The sequence below is a fragment of the Neltuma alba genome, unplaced genomic scaffold, assembly GCF_004799145.2.
Source record: "Neltuma alba isolate B1F8T4 unplaced genomic scaffold, ASM479914v2 tig00012452_pilon, whole genome shotgun sequence".
Lineage (NCBI taxonomy): Eukaryota > Viridiplantae > Streptophyta > Magnoliopsida > Fabales > Fabaceae > Neltuma > Neltuma alba.
The window spans coordinates 501,791-524,951 of record NW_021636931.1 but is presented as its reverse complement, the minus strand read 5'-3'; the positions used below and the strand labels follow the sequence as shown (position 1 = coordinate 524,951).

The 23,161-nt window shown below is 31.6% G+C and overlaps 1 protein-coding gene across 1 annotated transcript; it reads right to left on the bottom strand.

The window, feature by feature from the left end:
- Positions 1-3,922: 3,922 nt before the first annotated feature.
- LOC114727190 (probable disease resistance protein At4g27220) lies at positions 3,923-17,637 on the bottom strand. Its single transcript, XM_028913900.1, has 4 exons — positions 17,627-17,637; positions 6,533-8,996; positions 4,942-5,691; positions 3,923-4,321 (listed from the first exon to the last, which is right to left on the bottom strand). The coding sequence occupies exons 2-4, from the start codon at positions 8,984-8,986 to the stop codon at positions 3,923-3,925; spliced, it is 3,603 nt and encodes a 1,200-aa protein (XP_028769733.1). The 5' UTR covers positions 8,987-8,996; positions 17,627-17,637.
- Between the last annotated feature and the right edge of the window lie 5,524 nt (positions 17,638-23,161).

Here is a 23,161-nt window from a genome sequence, read left to right as displayed (position 1 = left end):
GGTACCTGCATTAATCAAGCAAGGAAAATTAAAATAATATTGAGATTATATATGTTTATCTTCTACGTATATCCATGTTATCACATATAAATTATTTTGTAGTCAACGCATAAAAAATTATGTTTTTTATGATTCTTTTTTTTTTTGTGAATATTTTATTTATGATTCTATTTTGTAAATATATATCACTTTTAGTGGGAAAATTGGGTTAAAATAGTTGGGGGTCTTCTTTTTTTTCCTTAGATATGCCAGCTGTTTCTTTTCTTCTTAATCACAGTCAATCTTGTTAAAATAAGCAAAAGTCATTCACTAAATCAACCGATACAATAGAGAGGGAATGTCGGCAAACAAATGAAAATTGACATGCATAAATTTTTTTTTTTTTTAAAAAACACACACGCGCGAAGATGATATGGATCCTCTGTTTCATACCTTAATTAATATATGTAGCAGTTGTTGATATTATTATAGTAATTACTATTGGAAAAAATATTAAAATAAATTTTAACAAGCAACTGTGTTTTTTAGTGATAGGAAAGCACAGACGAATGTAGCAAAAAAGATGCAAATAATTTAAAAAAAGAAAAATTGGCGTATAGGGCCAAAAATAGATGCAATTTTTTTTTTAATGCTTCGTCCCTTCATATATGAGGCTTTTATCGATATCATAATAACTACTAGAGGAAATCATATACAAGAAGCAGGAAAAATCATAAAACTAACGAACCTGAAAATGATAATAAGGATGATGGACTTATCCTTCTATCAATTAACGCTATCCTGCAATACCAAGTCATACTATTAGTTTGTCTGGAAAAAAAAAGAAGTAATTTTATCACTGAAAAAAAAAAGGAAATATAACGGGCATAAGTACGATATAATCAATTTTCTATTTGCGCTTAGTCATTAACTATACATGTTTGAAAACAATAGTTGTTGGTGTGTATATATCACACCTCTGCTGAGGATAGCATTTCTATTGTTTTGTTGAGGATCCTGCCATTCCATGTTACGTCCTTGTATTTTCACTTTAGATAACTTTGGTGTTTTCAACACTCCTGGACCAAGCTTCTTCATCTGAGGGCATCCGGTTATTTTTATCTTTTCTAATTCTGGGAATTCAAAGGTGAGACTTTGTGAAGAAAACACCTTCAAGCTTGGCATATCAGTAAGTACAATCATCTGCAACTGGTTGAATGTGATTCCACCTTCTACATCTTCATTGGTCTCCTTCATTACAATTTCCTCCATCTTTTTGCAATCATTTATGGCCAACCGTTCAAGACTCACCAAGCTTTTGGCAGTTGAACTTGTCACTAAATGGATGAGCTGATGACATCCAGATACGGATAAGCTTCTCAATTTTTCAAACGAAGCAGAGGATGGTGCCAACTTGACCAAGTTACTACAACTTTCGACACTGAGGGATATTAGATTTTGATGAATTGGTAGTAGATGAGAATCATCCTTCCATATACTCTTGAGCTTATCCAAATATGAAAGGAATAATCCCCTGAATGGAGGGATTTTTCCCATAAAATCAATAATCTGATCCTGTGAGGGGAACATCCCCTCAAAGGAACTGTGCTGCACATGAAGCCCAACCAACTTGGGAAATCTTTCGAGGGATCTATAGGGAAAGAGTACTCCTTCATCTTGGATGCTTTCTACATAAAGACTTCTCACTTCAGGAAAGACATCGCTTATCATTGTGATATTCTCCGCATTTAGCACCATGCATTGGGTTATGGAAGTAACCTATAAAATGAAAATTAATAAAACAATTACCATAATTAGTATGCTATTTACTAAATTAAATCAAGATATTGTTTTCGACTAATATTTATATTCTTCATCATTTTCCTCAAAAATCACATCCATACATCAAAATCAGAAAAAATTTTAGATTAATTTTCTTGCACGCTTTTTGCCTCCAAATTAATTTTTTTTTTAAAAAAATATCAGTGCCTTCGAATTCTCATTTTGCTCTAGGCTTTTGACAGTGAACATTATATATAAAACGATTATTGATAAAATTACTACTGTAAGACGGTAGTGTAATAAATTAGGTCAAGATATTTTTTAAAATACTAATTTTGCGTTTTTATTGTATATAAAGTCTTTCTTAAACAATCGGTCAATTTTTTCTAATATTTATATTAAGGCTTGTTGTTGTTGATTTTCCCTCTAAAATCACATCCATATTTTAAAATAAAAAAAATTTCTTTGAATCCTTTTACAGCTCCCTTTCTTTCTAGTACAAAAGCACCAAACTTGCAACACTATCTGGAGTCTGCCACATTCATTTATCATCATTTGCGTGCAATTAGAATCTTGTAACATGAAGAGTTTATAATTTATGGGAGACGACAGAGCAGCTTCAATCTTTGTATTAAATAGTTACCTCATCCTAAATTTTGTAGATGATGAGGAATTAGTTAAAAAGTAGAAAATAAGAATGCCAAAATGTTAGACGTACCTCCTGAGTCATAAACCGATGTTGGATGGTGTTGTTAAGATTGGTCATCCAAATATGTTCATGATGATCATTTTTGTGTCTACTTACTTGAATGCTTTGAAGATGCGGGGCATGAATGGCTCCTGAACAGAACATTGTGAGTCGAGGACACTCTGCTATAGTTACACATTCTAACAATGGAAATCTAAAAGTGTAACTGTGGCCACAAAATCTCTTCAATCCTTGTAAATGTTCAAGTTCCAAAAGCTTCAGTTTGCTGAAAACGATTTCCTTGCGCTCATCATCCTCTCCTTCCTGTTTCATTACAATTTCTTCCATCTTATAGCAGTACCTTATCCTCAGTGTTTTAAGATTGATCAAGCTTTTTGCAGTTGAATTTGTCATTAAATGAATGAGCTGATAACATCCGGACACCTCCAGCACCGTCAAATTGCCAAGGCAGAGTTCCCTGAATGGGGGAATTTGATCGGTAATGTGTGAATGTGATGGGAATATCTCCTCAAAGGAACTATCCTCCACATGAAGTTCGTTCAGCTTCAGAAATCTTCCAAGCAATGTATACGGAAATGTTACCCCTTTATCACGAAATCCTTCTATGCGAAGAATTTCCACGTGAGAAAAATGGTCCGCTGGAAATTGGTCATTCCTTATCATGCTAACATCATCCTCATCTAACACCATCTCTCTTGTAGCGACAAATCTCTGTAAAACAATAATTTATTTTTTATTGACTCCCAAGTCAAATACGCCCACTAGCTAGAAGAAAGAAAACCATGAATAATCTTGTTGCCCATTGTCTTCCTAATCAAACAAGTGTCAAACATTTTGAGTTCATTAATTTTTAAAATTAATCTTGGAAACAAATAACGTATCAACTACGACACAAAAGAACAATAATATTAAAACATTCTGCTATGTATCCCGTTAATTAATTACGATGAAATTGTTTGTGGTGTTTAATTTGTAATTAAAGTGATGTAATAAGATTATACTTACAAGTTTAGTAGAATCTTTAATTACACCAAAATATGTACAGGGAGATTTATATTAAATATCATAAACATGGAAATTTATATATGAGTACTTTGTTAAAATCTGGAAATAGAAGGAATTAAGCATGCTAGACGCACCTGTTGGTGGATTGTTTTGTTAAGGTTGGTGTCCCAAATTTCATGACGTCTTCCCCAATCGTGTGACAACTGAATGCTTTGAAGAGATGGTGTATCAATGAGTCCTAGAGAGAATATTTCCAATTTTCGACATCTTTCTATGATTAGAGTATCCAATAATGGAAACCTGAAAGTATAATTATGGCCGCAAAATCTCTTCAGTCTTGGTAGGTCACAAAGTTGCAAGTACTGCAATTTGTTGAAAAAGATTTCCTTATCCTCATCACCCTCTCCTTCGTGCTTCGATATGATTTCCCCTATTTGATTGCAGTGACTAATTGAGAGATGTGTTAGATGGACCAAGATTCGAGCAGTTGATGACGTCATCAAAGTGGTCAACCCATAAGAATATCTCACCGTAAGATGTGAGATTTGGTAAAGAAACTAAGGATGATGCCACGCTTTTCATCTCGTAAAGATTCTGAAGAGTCAATTTTATTGGAAAGGGAACTTCGTCCCCTCCAAAAGCCTCCTTAATGTCACCACCCAACTCTAACTCCTCTAATTTTGGAAAGCTCTTCAACAATGATTTGTACGATATAGTTGGGGCTTTCTCTACAGATAGATGAAGCAGTTTTACTTTGGGGAAGTGGTAGTTCATTGGAAAGTGGCCACTCCCTATCATCTTAGCTCCTTTACCCCTCAATCTCAACTCCTCCAAATTACGAATATCCTGCACAATACATAAATAGTAACTAACTGTACCAATTAATTAATACGTCAACAGCCATATGCAATTTTCATGAGGGTGTCTGGTCTTCAGATTAAAATTTGATGCATCCACAATTTTGACATACATATATTTCGTGCACTTCAAATATCAATTATGACAAATTAAAATGAACATAAATTTTTGGTCTAGAATTTAATCTTTGCAATCTTGTGACACATAAACATTACACCTCCCTTCTTTTTTAAAAAAATAAATAAATAAATTAACGCTTATAATGTCCAGAAAAAAGAAAAAAGAAGGAAAAAAAGAAAGAAACCCAGTCCCTTCCCTTGATTCAACAACAGACCTTTTTACGTGTAGATAGAAGCTGAGGATTGGAGCCCCTTTTAGAAAAAATAGAAAATTATTTATAAAATCTATTAATTAAAATAATTATTATGAAATAATTATTATGAATAATTCACATATTATTCTCAAAAATATCAAATTCAAGTGCTTTTAGGTTGTAAAACAAAATAATTTAATGTTTCATTATTTATTTTAATGCTTCAAGTTATGTTTGCTTTTTTATTAGCTTATTTTAAAATAAATAACACATTCATAGCTAATTGAGAATGTACCTTGTCATGGGATAGTAGAGGATATTTTGAGTCTAATGTGCTCTCCTCCTCATGTATTTCTAGTGAACTTGAGACTTCCTTTTCAAATATCTCTAATTCATCACAATATGTAATACATAATCGTCGAAGTTGTGGCCATTCTAATGTGTGTCTCCGCGGATAGAAGTTCTTCAAATTTTGAAGCGAAGAAAGCTTAAGGGAAGTCAGCCTAGGAAACTCAAAAGTAGAAGCAACAGATTTTGAAACTTGGTCTTTTGCAACAATTACATCTATACCACAATTACATATTAGAAGCTCTTCAAGATCACGAAGCATGCCTTTGGCTATGGATGGAGGAAACAGACTTGTGAGACTTTCACAAGAGGAAACATGTATGCTCTTTAGACTTGGGAAGGAGACATTTCCTTGGTAGTGATTGCTCCACACATTCTTCAATTTTGGCAACCCATATAGCTCTAACTTCTTCAATGACACAACCTGGATTGATGATGACACTGTCTCTTTATATTCGTTCAAATCTTCAAAATCAAGCACCATCTCCAACATGTCACAATTCTTGACTTCCAGTTCTTCCAAATTGTACAAAGATTTTAGCACACAAAGGGGCACTAATTTCACAAAGCCACAGTTTTTCACAATCAATGTTTTCAAATTGCTAAAAGAGGTGTGTGAAAGTTGGCCGTCCCGTATCATTGGAATCAAATTGATTGAATTGGACAATTCCAACCTCTCTAATTTTGGAAGTAACACCTGTTGAAAGAAAATATGATTAAACACAAATAACTTATAATCCATAGGCATTCTTCTCATGAAAGATTGTTTAAATGTCTAAATAAAAATCTCACCTACCACAATACTTTTCAAGCCATTGCTCAAAGTTCAATTTGAAATTTCATGGTCACAAAATAAAAAATTAAGTAATTAAAAAAGTGAAACAACTACAAAATGCTATTGTAACTAGCCTAATGCCAAATTAACTAATTGCAGTGAATGTAATTTTTGTAGATTTCGTTAGAAAAAATAAGAAAAACAATCCGGCAAAATGCCAGCAAAGCAGATAATTGTAGCGAAAATGATTTTTTTTTACGGGTAATTAAGTTTGAAGTTTTGTCGGAAAGTTAAAACAAGAAAAAGTAACTAAACTAATATTAATATAACCTATTGCTGAAAAGGGATTGGAAAACCATGAGCTAGATTCTCATAAATATTTTTTTGAGTAATGAACAGCACAAGCGTCTAGCATCCCCGTCCAACAAGGTCGTTATTTACAGCATCTTAAATACTCATAAATACGCTTTAGTAACAGGAACAATTCATATATTAAAATACTCCAAAATATCAAGTTGACATGTTTTTAGGATGTAAAATGAATAATTTGAGGCTTCATTATTTATTTTAAGACTTAAAGTTATTAGCTTTTCTTACTATTAGCTGATTTTAAGTCATTTAAAAAATAAACAGCTGCAAACTTCCATAATTACCTAATAGTAGAGCAAGTAATTCTAGTGAAAATGATTTTCGCATATAATTTTGAAGTTTTGTAAGAAGATAAAATAAGAAAAAGATTGTGAAAAAAATAATCTGCACATACATTGTTGAAAAGTAACTCAGACATTTTGCCGGATATGTTATTTGTTGCAGCTTCAAGATGTGCTGAGTTCAAAACAATGTATCTAATAGTATCATTACTTTCAATATGAAGATGCCTTAAATGTGGAAATGCTCTTCCACCATGACCGTGAAGAACATTTTCAAGCCCATTAGATCCATATAAATACAAATCTTCAGCTCCTGTTATCAACTTTCGTACCCCAGGCTTCAAATGGATGCTACCCTCTAGATCAAGTTTCAACATCTTTGAAGTTTCATGATTGCCTTGCCATTTCCAAAGCCCTCCAATGAATATTCTATATCTCTTCAAATTCAAATCTAAGAACAAAGTCTCCGGCAACATAGAGACATTAGGAATATGAATATCGAGAGAAGAGATGGGCAAATCCTTTAACTCATCAAGACTTGCATTTTCATTAGCTTCACTAGATCCTTCAATTTTCCATTGGTTAAAGCTGTTTCCCATGTGCAACACTTCCAATTTTTTCAAGCTAGATAGAAGTTTCGGGGGAATTACTTTGAGCTTGGAGCAATGGGCCAAATTCAACATTTGCAAAGAAGTCAACTCTGCTAATTGAATTGGTAGCAATTCAATTTCAGAGTAAGCAAAACTTAGGACTTTTAAATTCTTCAAGCTTCTAACCTCACTTATATCTTCTAACAAACACGAGTGTAGACACAACGTTTTTAGTTTTATTAAAAAACTAAGTGATGGTAGTGACAAAAAATGCACATTGCTAAATGCCAATAGTTTCAGCTCCTTTGAAGATTTGAAAAACATGTTGGGTATGGTCAAATCCCTTTCTGTGCTATCGAGTAGAAAGAATTCTAATTTTGGACAGTACAACTCTTCTGGAAGGTCACTGATTTCACTCCGTCGTAAGCAAATTCCTTTATAGCCTTCTTGCATATTTTTGTCTGGCCATTCTGTCAACTTTCTATGCCTCACAATGAATGCATGTAATTCATCAGATGCAATCGATAATGCAATGTCCCGAAAGATGTCATGTATCGTAAAACGATGATTAGAAAAGCTATCAAGAAATAAGTTTGATGATTTTAGCTTACTTACAATAGCAGAGATTCCATTGTGGGCTTCCTCCATGTTTTCTGCGTGTTTCAGAAAATCTAACCCCATAGAGTGCATGAGAAGGACTTCGATTGAGGGATCATGGGACAACATGGCACCAAGCAAGAAAATATGCTTGTTCTCTGATGAGCTTAGACGATCATAGCTCGATATCAAAATGGTATCTACCTCTCTAATTCCTGTGATGTTTCTCCTTAAAGGATTATTCAATCGAGCAAGGTAATCTTTCCAGTCATCTAGATTTTTTCCTAGCAATTCTTTGGCAGCTGTAGCAATCGCTAGTGGCAAGCCTTTACACTTTTGAACAATCGCATTGGCTATAGATATCAGGTCAGGACTACTTGAGTCAACGGACAGTTCGGCAATCCTCTTGAACAACTCCCATGCTTCATCCTCTGACAAAAAACCCACTCTGATAGTTTTTTGACATTTCATGCGGTTTGACAGCAGCGTTTCGTTCCTTGAAGTTAGTAAAATTTTGCAGCCTTCATTCTTTTTGTTATAATTCTCAACATCAAAAAAGGGAATTCCAACTTTGCCCAAATCAAGTCCCTCCCAAAGATCATCCAATATTAGGAGCATGTTCTTCTCTTGCTTCAACCTCTTACACAGACGACAAGCTCTTACTTCTTCAAATGTTTCATTGAGTTGCATACCCAATTTCACAGCAATCTGGCCTTGAATCTTCTCAACATTCAGTTCTTGAGAAACAATTGCCAAGATCACCTTTTCAAACATGTTTTGACTTTTTGCTACCTCTTTAGCTATAGTGGTCTTGCCAACACCACCAAGCCCACACAATCCAATCATATTAACACTTGGATTCCGTAATTCCTCTATAATTTGATTCACAATGTGCACTCTTGAACCAATCCCTGCATTGCTTTCTCTGTTGAATAATTCCGGCATGGACGGTGGAGGAACGCGATATGAAACTGTATTGAAGTTTCCCTTTCCACAAATTTCAACAACTTCTTGTGCCATTGCCTTTGCTCTTTTGCTTAGTTTATAGCGTAGCCACGGGTTGGGACATGAAATTACGCTACACTCTGTTTTTGCTTGACTCTCTTCTTCATGAAACTTTTGAATTTGTTCTGAAATCTCATCTACTTTGCGCAACCAATGAAGAACTTTGTCTTCAATTGGTTCTGCATTGTTTGTAGCCTCATCTATTTGATGTTTTATGGAGCTTCTTTCATCGATGAGTTCCACAAGTCGTTCATTGAGCTGCTTAATATTTTTGTGATAGTGAAACAGATGATGAAACTGCTCGCAAGTTGGGTCCAGCACTAGGTCCCAGAACTTGTCAACAAAACTGCTCACTGATCCGCAAGTAATATCCATTTAATTTGTGCTCTGTTAAAAAGATGTAGCCAAAACTCAATTAGTCTTGTGTTGTTCATGCAGAAGTATTGGCATAAATATGTATATTTTGAACTAAAAATAACCAATAACCAATATGAAATTTTGCAATCTGGATGTATATAAACCTTCGATATACCAACAGTAAGAAGCTTTCCTGGTGTTCCAAAACAGAAAGTAACAAGTTAAGAAATCAAGAAACACAGAAGAAGTAAAGAATGCTGTGAAATTATGAAAGAAAGTGAGACAACGAGAGCAAATGAAAATAAAGCAGATATTAATACAAAGTGCCAATAAAAGGAGTAATAAGTTCAGTAAAGGCATTTTTCCAAAGATCGATTTGAAGCACAAGACAGTGGCCAGAAGCTCGAGGGTTTAAACACAAGCATATCAGTAACCCACTTCCACCAGGTTGCCCCAAAGACTAGGGGTCGGGACTTCATTGTTTTTCATTGTTATTCCCTTCGTTAAGCTCTGTTTTTTTTTTTTTTTTTATAAGAGAAACATAGAAAAGAATAAATAAAATCACAAATTGTTGCTTTGCTAGGATCTTTTTAAGATAATGCGCATGGATTAAAAAGATGAGGTGAGTTGGTTACATGCAAAGAAATGTGCGCTAATTAACTTTCTTAAAATATAATTTATTTTAATTTTTTATATTTAAAAAAATTATAACATAGCTTATATCTCGTATGATAATTGCATATAAAATTATTTTAAGATACAGTAGAAAAAAATACTCTAGACGTTGATTGCAACTTATGTTTAAGTGATCGTACTTTTTACTCGGTACTTTAGGGGGAAAATTGGGCTAAAAGGTTGGAGGAACCGATCCATTTTCTCATATCAAAGTGTCAGGGAAGAAAAATGAGAAATCCAAAAGTGTCATTAGCTGCTCTTTTTAGCTAACACTATATATTTTGTAAAACATCATCGCAATTTTAGAAGCATATGAAATTATTGGCAGTAAAAAAAAAAAACGACAGAATGGTATATGAAATTTTTTAAAATATCAAAGTCTTATATATTATCTACATGTAAGCATTAAACTCCGCTTTTCGTTGGCCAAAAAAAGCTAAAAAAAACGCTTTTCTTGATAAATTCATAAGTATTACAAGAGTGTCACATAATCTATGCTCTGACTAATTAATATCTTCCAAATCACATGACGGGAAGGGATATTCATTTGTCCTGTCCCGAACTCAACCCGACAAGTTTGGAACAAGACGGGACCGGACAAGTACGAGACAAGACGGGATAATAACCAGGATAGTATAGGACGTGGAACAGGATAGTCCCATCCCATCCTATCCTGGGATTTTTTTTAAAAAAAATATTTATTAATAATTATTATTATATTATTCAATTTATTTATTAATAATAATTATTTATAGTGACTTTTAGCTTTTAAATTGTAGTATTATCTCAACAAAATCTCCTTCCTTAATAAAATAATTCATAAAGTTATTATATAGTGTTTTTTTACAGTATTTTTTTTACAGTATTATTTTTATACTTTTTTTGTACTATATAATTGGGTTTTCTACATCATATTTTTTTATAATATTTTTTTAGAAGCCTAATAAAAGTTAAACATTATAATATAAAAAAATTCATATAAAAATTTAGAATATTTTTTTTTTTAAAAAAAGAAAAAGCACGATGTCTCGGTCCCATCCCAGTTTTATCCTGATCTTGTCAAAATCGGAACAATACGGGATACAGAACACAAGACGGCCTGTCCCATGAACACCTCTTGGGACCTATACTTATTGCAAGCATTTATGTATTCTTTTTACTTTTGCACACGCGCTCCCTCCCCTCTCTTAACTCTCTTTTTCTTTTTGATTTAATTTTCTCTTTCTTCATGATCAAACTCCCCCTATTGTAAGTTTATGACTTTTTAAGTTTTATCTCTCTATTTTAATTTCTCATAATCTCGCCCTCCCTCTTCATTTTTAATTTTATTTATTCTCATTTAAATAATATTACTGCATTTTAAGCTTTAACTGGAGTTAGAAAATAGCATTAATAAAGACATTGAAATGCCGAAGGTTTACATTTTAAACCAAAAATAAGAAAAAATGAAATACTTTTATAAACATAAGCTATCATTAGTAAATATCACTGAAGCTGCAAAAAAGGTTTGAAAATTCACTTTTTTGTTCAAGATGGATTTTTTTTCTTAGAACATTAATACACCAGCGATCTCATAAAAAATGAAGAAAAATAAAAAGAAATTTATAAACACAAGTTATTATTAGCAAAGGCATGTCATTGAAGTTAAAAAAGTCCTAACCGGATATTTTATTTAGTTTGATTCTCTTTATCAAAATCTGCTCAAGATTTTGACATGTCTTTTTTGGTCGAATAATTTTCACATGTCAACATAAAATAAATCATCAAAAAGAAGGGAATTTTAAAATCTGAGAAAGAATTCAAGGGTTAGGTTATAAAATATAAATTAACATATCCATCAGAGTTTAAAATTTAAATATTTATATATTTTTTGTAGAAAATTTTTATATAATTATTTTAGTATTTTTTATTTGGAAATTCAAAACATGAACATAAAGTCTAAAATAGGGGAGGAAGAAGTGTTATTATTTAAATGAGAGAGTAAATAAAATTAAAAATGAAGAGAGAGTGAGTGAGGGTATACAACATGTAGAAATATTAGAGAAATAAAACAAATTTAAAATGAGTGGAGGAAGTTTCGGGAAAGAGAGAGACAATTAAATTAAAAAGAAAGAGGGGGAGTTGAGAGAAGAGAGGAGAGAGAGAGATTTTGCACAAGTAAAGTCTGCGACAAGTTACGTGTCGCTCTCTGAGAACTTGAAAATTTCTGAAACTTTTAATCTCTGAACTTCCCCTGTAGTATCATACCCTAAAGTTCTCTTTTTCAAAATTTAAATTTTAAATTCTCTTTCTCATTTATTCATAATTTCATCAACAAGTTTCATCAGAATTTCATGAAATCCATTTTACACTCTCAATTCATGTATAACATTTCAAGGATTTTGTTGAAACTGTTAAAAAAAATCCTGATTTAAGTACGAGATGATGTATTTATAACTTGCAATTAATATATTGTTTTTTTAAGACCAATTTATTAAGCGAACACGAAACAAACTTACGAATGTATTAAAGGAAAGATAAAATGTAATGAGGTCCCATTTATTTTTTTTAGTTTTTTGGTAAGAACGTCCCATTTATTTTACATTTAGGAAGAATTCTTTTTATTTTTAAACAATTTATAAACTTATAGAATTAAAATTTGTGCAAAACAAACCATCTTTATATTTTTAAGATTATATTTTCGCACACCACAATATTAATTACACATTTTGGACCAAAATATTTCTCTTTAATGAAAACGTTTGAATTTATATGGAAATATTTTTAATGGTGTTAAAAATGGAACCAAGAGGTAAAAAGATACTTTTTATGAAAAATTAATTATTTAGTTCTAATGTATATTTTTAGTCTTTTAACTTTACATAATTTTTTATTTTGGTTTTTGAGCTTTAAAAAATAAACTTCTAATCCTCTAACCTTGAAATTAGTAGATGATATTCAACTATTGAATATTGATAAAATATTATTAAATGATAATATATTAAGTTAAATTTTCAAGACCATTATGACTGTTAAAAAAATCATCATTTAAAATCAACAATTTTAGGATTAAAAGACTAAAAGTAAACATTTTAAGTCAAAGAACCAAATTGAAACTTTACATAAAATTAAAGGATTAAATACATACTTTAGCTTATATATACATATATATATATATATTTAGAACGAAAGCCTTATATATATATATATATATATATATATATATTTGGTTAGAAAACCCCTTATATTTTACTTAAAAAAAACACACACACAAGAGAGTATCTTCAAAACCAATAGACATCATGTAAAGCTAAGGGAGTCACACCTATATTTAAATGAGAACTTTGAAAAAGAAAATTCAAATATTCAAGTGAGGGAGCCAGACCTTAGGTATCTTTACTATGGCTAGAACACGTTTCTCTTCTTCTTCTTGCTGCTGCTCCCTGTATTCAGAAACACATAAATATACTGCAAAAGTTGAAATACAAGTAAATACAAATAAATTAAACAGAGATTGACTTTGGCATAAATCCATATTTTCAAACTTACGGTAGTGGGCGATGTGAAACTTTGCAATTCAAGCTATATAATCCTTAGATCTCCCAACAGTAATCAGCTTTCCTCAATGTTCCAATATGGAGATCAAGCATGAGAGACCTCTCTTTTTTTTTTTCTTTTTTAAATGGTGTTTTGGACAACTTTAAGAAACTAATGCTTCACAAAATCCAAGACAATTATAAAATCTTAAAGTTTTCAAAAAAAGATGATGAATTTGTGAAATCAAACAGGAAAAACAACATCAACTAAGCAATAAAAATACAAGAAAAACGTCAAACTCACCAAAAATAAAATCATCCGGAATAGCGATTTTTTTTTTTAAGAGATATGAGCCATCACAAATTGAAAGAGCACTTTTTTAAAAAATTATTTTTGGGATTTTTTCTTCTTGAAGAAAGATCACAAAACCAGCAAAATAAAGTTAAAAATGATCACAATAGCAGAGAATTGAAGTGCCAGCACAAACAATGCAAAAAAGCAGGAAATTCAGGACTTTTTTTTTTCTTTTTCCGAGAAAAGACAAAGGAAAAAAGGGATCAGAAAGCCGAATATATAACACAAATGAAACTACAGAGAAGATGAAGTGAAAGAAGAAGTTGGGAAGCAGTAGAAATTAGCACAGGAAAGAAAGTAGGATATATGTGAAACTATGGAGGAGAAGAAAACGAAAAAGCAGATCAGAAGCTTTAGTTGGGAGGAGTGGCTGCAAAGTCACTGGTTTAGATAGGATTCAAGTCTATGTAATTGGATCAATGCTGTGGGGTTTCCATTATTGGGATGATGCATGACAATTTATGTCCTTATACAACAAGTTAATATGGCTGCTCAAATTTTCAAACTCCTCGTGTGTTTAGATTCCTCATATTTAGTACTTTTTGTTTTAAAAAAATCCCATTTTAACATTAACTTTTTATGAACTATTGCCGTTCTATATGGTGACCTCTTGATGTACTTATCAAGGGGAAAAAAATAACTCACCAAAAAACAAAAAAACTTGAGGCCCTACTTTGTTGTACGGTTTCTAAGCAACTTTAGACCCCCATGAGGGAATTGCAGATATTTTTAAGTATGAAGGACCACAATGAGCCATGTGTTAATAATAATAATAATAATAATAATAATAATAATAATAATAATAATATTCTCATTGATCCAATTAGCTGTGCGGGGGGCCAACTTTGAATTTCGCCAAAGAGAATTATTGAAGTGGGCCAAAATTACAATATATTGATTGAAAAAAGGAGCACGATGTTGATCACGACCCTTCGTTTCACTGTCATCCCATCATCACGTAATTATATATGAATTCATTTGGTCGTAGATTTTTATTTATTGGGCCCCCCACCAAGTAATTAATGATATCAACATATGCTAACCCAAGTTTATGGCGACAAATATGGGTTGACAAAAGTGTGTATTTAGTCTTTTAATCTTAAAATTTTGAGTAAAATACATTAACTATCTTTCTATTCTACTTAAATTATAGAAACCTCCCTTCTATTTTGAAAGCACATATAAACTTCCCTTCAAATTAAAATATATGTTACATAAATCTTCCTTATATTTTTAAAATTCAATTTCCATCCATCCAATTGTTAGTTGATCGTTAAATTTTTATTTTGACTAAAATATCCCTTTTTAACATAAATATTATTTAAACATTTATATTTATAAAAAAAATTTTGATACAACAAAAAATAGTTATAATACATTTATTTTCAAAATTTTTAATGTTATAAAATTTTTAATTCCAATTAGATTATAAAATTATATAATTTTAGTTTCTCATGAAATATTCAAACTCAAGATTTTTTTTTAAATGGTAGAAAATATTTTGAATGCTTATTTTCTTATCACATAATATAAATTATACAAGTTTGGAAACTTATACAAATCATTTGAATTTATGTTTGTATTAAGTATACGATAAAAACATTAAACAAACAACAATTTTTAAAAATAAAAAAATAAAATTAAGGTAAAGGAGAAAATCTTAAATTCTTTGATATAGTTTTAATCAAGATCTTGGGATTTAGTATTATGAAGGGTAATTTATTAAATAGAAAGTATTTCAAGATAAATTTGAATTAAAAAAATATTTTTGAAATATTCTTAACAGAGTTAATAGTTTGGATTTGAATGTATGTTTTCAAAATAGAAAGGAAGTATGTGTAATTAAGACAAAATACAAAGGAGGTTAGAGTATTTTACTCTTAAATTTTTAGGCTTACATGATGTGTTTCATTAACAATCATGGTTGTTTTAAAAATCAAACTTAATACAATATTTAAGATTATTTTAATTGTTATTATTTTACGTTAACAATTTTAGAATTAAAAGACTAAAAGCATACTTTTTAAAGTTGAGAGATCATACTTAAATTTATATAAAGTTGAAGGATTAACAACATACTTTTACCTACTAATGATTTTCTTATAAGATTATTTTTTTTAATAATTCTGAAATATTAAATATTATTAAGATTGAATATATTTTTATTCTGAAGCCACTTTTACCTCAAAGACTCTAGAGCTTGAGGTTAAGACTTCATCCTTTTTTATTGTCATTCTCTCCATTCAGTTTGGCTTTTCTGAGAGAAGATAGTAAAGAATAGCGCGTGGACTATGGAGTCTGAAAGTGACAAAAGTAGTGTGTGGGTTAGCCAAACGTTAGGGATAAGGTTCAGGAGAAGACTGAGAGACGGCTTCCTATTGCACAACTTGGACTCATATTAGCGTGGGCCAGCTACTTATATGCTTTGTAACTATAATCAGAATTTAGTTATCCAATGTTTAAACCCTCAATCTGTTGTAGTCCGGCCGATTAGGATACTCGGCTCTCACCCAAGAGACTTTGATTCTCGGCAATGGAAAGTTTTTGTTTGCTGCATTTCACACTTTCAACTACCAATAGGGATGGTTACAGGACAGGACAAAATTGAGACGACCTCAACCCGTGTCTCGTGTATTTCACACTTTTACCTACTAATAGGGATGCTCACGGGATAGGACGGAATCGGGACGACCCTGTCTCATATCTTGTCTTTTTCCAAAGCTGTTCAGGTTCTAATCAAGATGGGATAGGACTGAGATGTCTCGCGAGATTTTTTTAAATTTTTATGTGACTTCTATTTACTTTTTTATGATTAATATTTATTTTTTGTTGTTTTTATAATAGATAAACAAAAATTAATATATGTATATATATATATATGAATGTATGTCCTAGGACAGAACAAGGCCGTGCCGCGTCCTGTCCTATCCTAGCTTCCATCTTGTCTCGTCTCGGTATGAATAGCCTTAGCTACAAACATGAACCAGGGGCATTATAGTCTTTTCGTGTGATTCACGGCACTGCGCCGTCTCACTTTTGATTTCAACCTTCCCTCTGTTCATCTGTGTTTTTCTCTGCATCACCGTAGTAATGGTACACTTCTCTTGTAAATCGAGTGATTTGTGAATATGGTTATGTGAATGTTTATGTAGGCTTTGGAAAAGAAGTGTTCGAACCCAACAAAGGAAATCAAATTCCAGAAACTCGCCCTCAACATCTCTGCTGGTGAAAGTAGTGAACTTCTCAGTAGTGTTAGTTGCTAAGATTGGCTCTGTACCCACTTCCTATTTCTGGTTGGGTTCAGATGAATATTGGGTTTCTAGAAATCATAATGCTTCTACGAGTTCATGTCTCTTCTAGTTCCTACGACAAATGAAGCAATCCAGAAGCAAGTTATTGTACAATGGTACAAGATTACTGCTATTATATATTCACTATGTAATATCCATTTCCCTGTTTATTTTTCAATTCAGTCCTCATCTCATGCACAAGGTGTTTCTCAATTCTGATTATTTCTCACTTTGGTTTCTTTAAATAAATCTATTTATCATCGAATATCTGTTTTTGTCTATCAATTTCAGATGTACACATTATGTGATGGACCATTATTTATATTTCTATTTGGGAGGGACTTGATTGAAAAATATCTATATCTTAAAAATCTAATTAAGACAATGTTGCCAATGATGAAATTGAGAAATATACGCCTCATTTATTCTGTAATCACTCATTTTTTTTAAATATTATGGTGCTGAAGCAACTAATTGGACGAACCCAGTATTCTCGAAACGTAAGCTTACCAAGATCCTTATGATCGATCTAGTTTAGTTTGGCATTAAACTATTTTGTTTATGCATTACAGTGAGATCATTTGGAATCAGGCGTAATGAAAAGATTTCTTGCCATGTCACCTTTAGGGGTGATAAGCGATGCAACTTCTAGAGAGTGGGTTGATGGTGAAGGAGCATGAATTACTGTGAAAAAACTTCAGTGAAACTGGATTTTTCGGGTTTGGTCTTCAGTGTAAGACAGATTCGTATAAACGAGTAATTGATCCGGATGATAACAGTATGAACCCCCTTATAAGAATACAGTAGAAAACTTCATAAATACTTCTAGCCATAACTTTGACTAAGTTATCTTGGGATCTAAGATAAGAGATAACAACTGCAAAATAGAACAAGAGTCAAGAGAAAGTAATTGTTCAAGTCTCTTCTTCTAACTGGCAAAAGGCACAGTGATGGCAATTGATATTAGCTATTACCAGTCAAAGAACCACAAATGAGTAAATAGGGTTTTTTTTCTTACTGAATGTTTTCAATTGTCATAAACGTAATTGTGTTTCTCACTATTAGAGAAATTAGAATTTATAGACTAAAATTAATTACCCTATAACCACAGGCTATAGTCGAGATATTTTATTAATTTCCTAATTAAGTATCTACAAAATAATAATAATAACAATAATAATAATAATAATAATAAATATCTCACATATTGATCGTGGAATCAAGTACGTTATAATTATCTGGGTCTAAGTATCAAATCATGAATTTTGAAAAATGTGTCCTATGTTATGATTGGGAAACGGGAGGATTACAATAAGGTCCTACGTAAGAAAAACAATTAAAAAAACAAGTCCCAAAAGTTGTCATTCTTACTATAGAACTTGTTATTATAGGCCGTTAAAGTTGTTATTAGGACTTTTTGGTAATTATTTCTTTTTTATGGGACTTGATTGTAATTTCTTTTTGAGAAACTAACTTCACTTTAATCGTATATCTCCACGCCATCAGGCGAAATGATGGAGCAATTTTGATGTCTTGTGTATTGCATCGTTACTTTATCAGGAAAATCGATATTTGTTTCTGGTCTTTGATTGGTTTATATATTTTGCTACCTTTTTTTTCCCCCCGATTTTGTGATGCATTTGTTTTGGCAGGGACCATCGATAAATATGTTACTATTGTTTGATTGACAATGTTTGTTAGCAGCATTTATGTCTGTAAAGTTTGACATTGCATGGGCCTAATCAGTTGGCTGACCTTTGTCCTATCTTGAGGTATATATGATCCTTCAATTGGGATCCATGGGATGGATTTCTTCGCTGTCCTAGAACGTCCTGAATTTCATGCTGTTCTTTGTTGTTCCCCGTCGTTGTACATAGGATTACCATTTTTCTTCTCTTTTGCATGATAAAATCGATATCTGTGTCTCTTCCTATATAAGGGAGAGTTTGGTAACCCCAAAATCATTTTGAAGAAAAAAAAAATCATATAAATGGAAACAAAATTGATCTCATATACTTACTTTATACATCATAAAATAATGTTTAAACTTTAAAAACTTAATCCAAACCCTCTTAAATCATGTTTATGCATCGGTTATTCAATAATTGTAAAATGAATAATAATTAAATAAGCAAAATAAAAACCCAACATTAATATTTCTCTTCTTTTGATATTCACGTAACTGAAAAATACTATAGTTTGGAACGCTCTCCACTCTCTTGACTATCTTCGCCAAATTAAAGTTGAATTATCCATATTTAAGAAGAACATCATTGCAATTGTCTTCAAAATACCATAATTATTATTACTCTTATCTTTAATATAAAAGTTAGTTTGACTTTCAATTTGATCCTAAATATAAAACTTCAATATAATTTGTTTCTCATATTTTTTTTCCTAAAGTAATCCTTATAGTAATTATACATGTTAAAAGTTTCATCTAAAGTTAACACTAAATTAGTAAGGACATTTTAAGAAAGACAATACTTATTTATTATAAATAATTAACTTAACAAAGCTTCTTAATCTACGTACTCAAATTAGTCAACTAATTCTTATATTAAAAATTGAAGGTAGGAGTATACATGTTGAATGCTGATTATTAGTCAAAGAAAGAAGTAGTCGCTGTGCCTATGTGTGTAAGCCTAACAAATATTAAAATATATTACGTCTGGTTCTTAGTATAAGAGTTAGATAACTAATTTAAGTACATTAAGAAAATTAGTTATATTAGTCATTTGTGATAAATAAATATTGTTTTTTCAAAAATATCCTTGCTAATCAAATGTATTTGCTATAATTATCATTATTACATAAAATACCTTAAAAAAAAGATAAATATGAAAGAAAAAGTGGATTGAGGTCTTATATTTAATATCAAAATAAAAATAAAACAAGTTTTTATATTAAGTCTTAGAATTAGTACTTCCCATTCATTTTGAGATTCTGGTTAAACTACTCAAATGAGAATTACTTTCTACGGCACATACCTTAAGTCTCACGAATCAGAAAGATCAAAGGGCCAACGGTGGCTCTCAAAATATTTTAAATTATTGGGATGACTTGGATTTGTATATGTTGAATGCCGATTAGTCAGAAAACTAAGTTATTGCTATGCGTATAAATCTAAAATAAAGATTACCTTTTTTAATAAATTAAAATAAAGATTGCCACGTACGCTTAACTACTATTCTTTTGAACTCAAATTTCACAACTGGTGTAAGGGGGAAGAGGATACAACTGGACGGGCAGTCCTGGACTACCTTATTTTAAACATCATAATGGGAAGCAACTTTCTTGTACGGTTTGTGTTTCTGGAAGATTAATATTTTAGTCTTTGTATTTTACCTCGATTTTTAATTTGGTCCCCATACTTTTATTTTGTAGCCACAAATGCAATAATACTTCCATTCATCTCTAGGAAGTTACCGACTCTGGTCTTCTCTGTTTTCGCATTCAGAGACAGAGCATTTTGATTACTAAGAATTCATCTAAGTAAGTGAAAAGTTGTTATATATATATATGTGTGTGTGTGTATATGTATGTACATGTATGTTTCTCCTTGCTCTCTCTTGTAGAGGATTCACAGGGAGTAATTGGAGGAGAGGGCAGCGTGTCATGCTTCACACTGCATCAGATTCTAACGCTATTACAGAAAAAACTTTGAGGGAAAATGACAATTATACCAATTCTATTATTTAACACTATAACAAAAAAAAATTATAATTACAGCTTTCATTATTTAACACTCGTACTTCGTCAAGAATTTACACAGACACAAACACACATGCACCCCACTTCCATTTTTTAACAAAAGGACTTGATGTTCATACATTACTTAATTTTACAAACAAGGCCATATCCCTTCATAAAGATTATTAAGGGATAAAAATTTTGTTAATTTGGTCCTTGAACATAATTTCCTCTGTACGTAGCCAGCAAAACATGTCAACCTTTAGCATATAGTGGCATCAATACTTCATCTATGATTAACAAATTAGTTTTGGCAAATGGGAAATTTAATATAAACCCAAAATAATAATAAGAATACAAGTATACATACTGGACGCACCTTAGACAATTATTTAATAGAAACCACACAGTTGTTGAATAAAAACTTCATAATCAAACAAGCCGCGCTTTAAGGGGAGATTTTTTTTACCAGGTCTAAGCCTTTGATCACCCAATTTATTGGCAGGAAACTGGGATATTGTTTATGACAGAAAAAAAGTCTCACTTATTATCAAATATAATTGAACATATATAACTGCTAAAACATATCATTTGCGAATTCAACAAAAGCATCATTGCACAAACATCAGTCCACATTCTTCATCAAATGTCGACATCACTACCAACTCCGTATGCGTGCATTAATCAAGCAAGGAAAGTAAAAAGGCAAGTTTATGTACAGACAAATGTAGCAAAAAGATACAAATAATTGGGTTAAATAGTGAAAAAAAATTTTTGGTGATAGAAAAGCACAGACAAACGTAGCAAAAAGATACAAATAATTGAAAAAAAAAGCCAGTTTTTTTATGCTCTCTCCCTTCCTATATGAGGCTTTTATTGATTTCATAATAACTACTAGAGAAAAACATAGACAATAAGTAGAAAAAAAAATCATGAAACTAACCAACCAGAAAATGATAACACAGATAATGGACTCAACCTTCCATATATTAACACTATCCTGCAATACCAAATCACAGTATTGGTTAGCCTAAAGAAATGTAATTTTGAAGAAAGACGACATTGCCATAAGCACAATATAATCAATTATCTATTTCCTTAATAACTAAATAAACATTTTTTGAAACAATATTCGTTAGTGTGGATATACCATACCTTCTCTAAGGATAGCATTTCTACCGTTTTGTTAATATCTCCTTTATCCTTTCATTCCATCTCATGCTCTTCTATTTTCAATTTAGACAATTTTGTTGTTTCCAACACTTATAGACAAAGCTTCATTTCAGGACATCTAATTATTTGTATCACTTTTAATTATGGAAATTCAAAGGTGCAACTTTGTGAATAAAGCATCTTCGAGCTTGCCGTATCAATAAGTTCGATTCTCTGTAGTTGGCTGATTGTGATTCCACTTTCTAAATCTTTACCAGTCTCATTCATAACAATTTCTTCCATGTTTTTGCAATCATTTATCTTCAAAAATATAAGACTCACCAAACTTTTAACAGTCGAACTTGTCACTAAATGGATGAGCCAAATCACATATGGATATGAGCAACATTCTCAATTTTTGAAATGAAGCAGAAGATGGTGCCAAGTTGACCAAATTACAACAACTTTTGACTTCAATGTATGTCAGATTTTGATGAATTGGTGGTAGTTGAGAATCATCTTTCCATATGCTCTTGAGACGGTCCAAATAGGCAATGCATGATTCCTAAAATGATGGGATTTTTACCCTAAAATCAAGAATATGGTCATGTGAGGGAAATATCTCCTCAAACGGACCATGTTTCACATAAAGCTTTTTCAGCTTCGGAAATCTGCATTGAGAATTACAAGGAAAGGTTATTCTTTGATTATGAAAGCCTTCTACATAAAGAGTTCTCACTTTTGGAAAAATATTCCTTATCATTGTGATAATCTCCACATATAAAGCGATGCTTTTGCTTGCAAAAATTACCTATAAGATTATAATTAATAAAACAATTACCATAATGAGTAGATGACTTAGTAAATTACATCAAGAATATCAATGTTAAAAAAATTGGACCAGACCGGACCGGTTTAGATAGGAAACTGGTGAATTGGCTAGTTGTCTTGTTTGATTCACCTCCTCAACTGGAAAAAAAATCAACCCATTATAACTTAGCCTGAACTGGAGTAAGCTGAAAAAAACCAGGGTTAATCGTTGGTTTGGCCAGTTACATTGGGTTGCTTATGAGGAAGGAGAAAAGGGGGGGGGAGGAGGAAGATGGAAGAATAGATCTGAAAGATAAAGGAGACCAAAGTAAGAAGGAAGAAAAGTGACGGTCATCGTCGTTCACAGGCTGTGATAGTTCTTCTATCATCGTCATTTTTCTTTGTTAAGAGCTGATTAGATCTGAAGTGAAAAGCTATGAAAGCTGAGAGAGAAATGGTTACCCTCACAAGAAAGAAGAATAAAGACACAAACTAACGCTAGAGTAGGGGTGTTCAATTTGTCTCGTCTTGGTCTTGGTGAGCTTGAGACGAGACGGGATGGGACAAAAAAAATTTCAGGACAAGACAACTACGGGACGTGATGGGCCTGTCCCGCATCTCATCCCATCCCAGGATATTTTTTTTAAAAAAATTATTTATTAATAATTATTATTTGATTATTCAATTTACTTAATAATAATAA

Excerpts from the sequence above, each read along its gene's own strand:
- LOC114727190 (XM_028913900.1), bottom strand. The coding sequence starts at position 8,986 with ATGGATATTACTTGCGGATCAGTGAGCAGTTTTGTTGACAAGTTCTGG. Across the intron at positions 5,692-6,532 it reads CTGAGTTACTTTTCAACAAT|GTGTTACTTCCAAAATTAGA; the intron begins GTATGTGCAGAT and ends TTCTTTCAACAG. Across the intron at positions 4,322-4,941 it reads CTCTACTATCCCATGACAAG|GATATTCGTAATTTGGAGGA; the intron begins GTACATTCTCAA and ends TGTATTGTGCAG.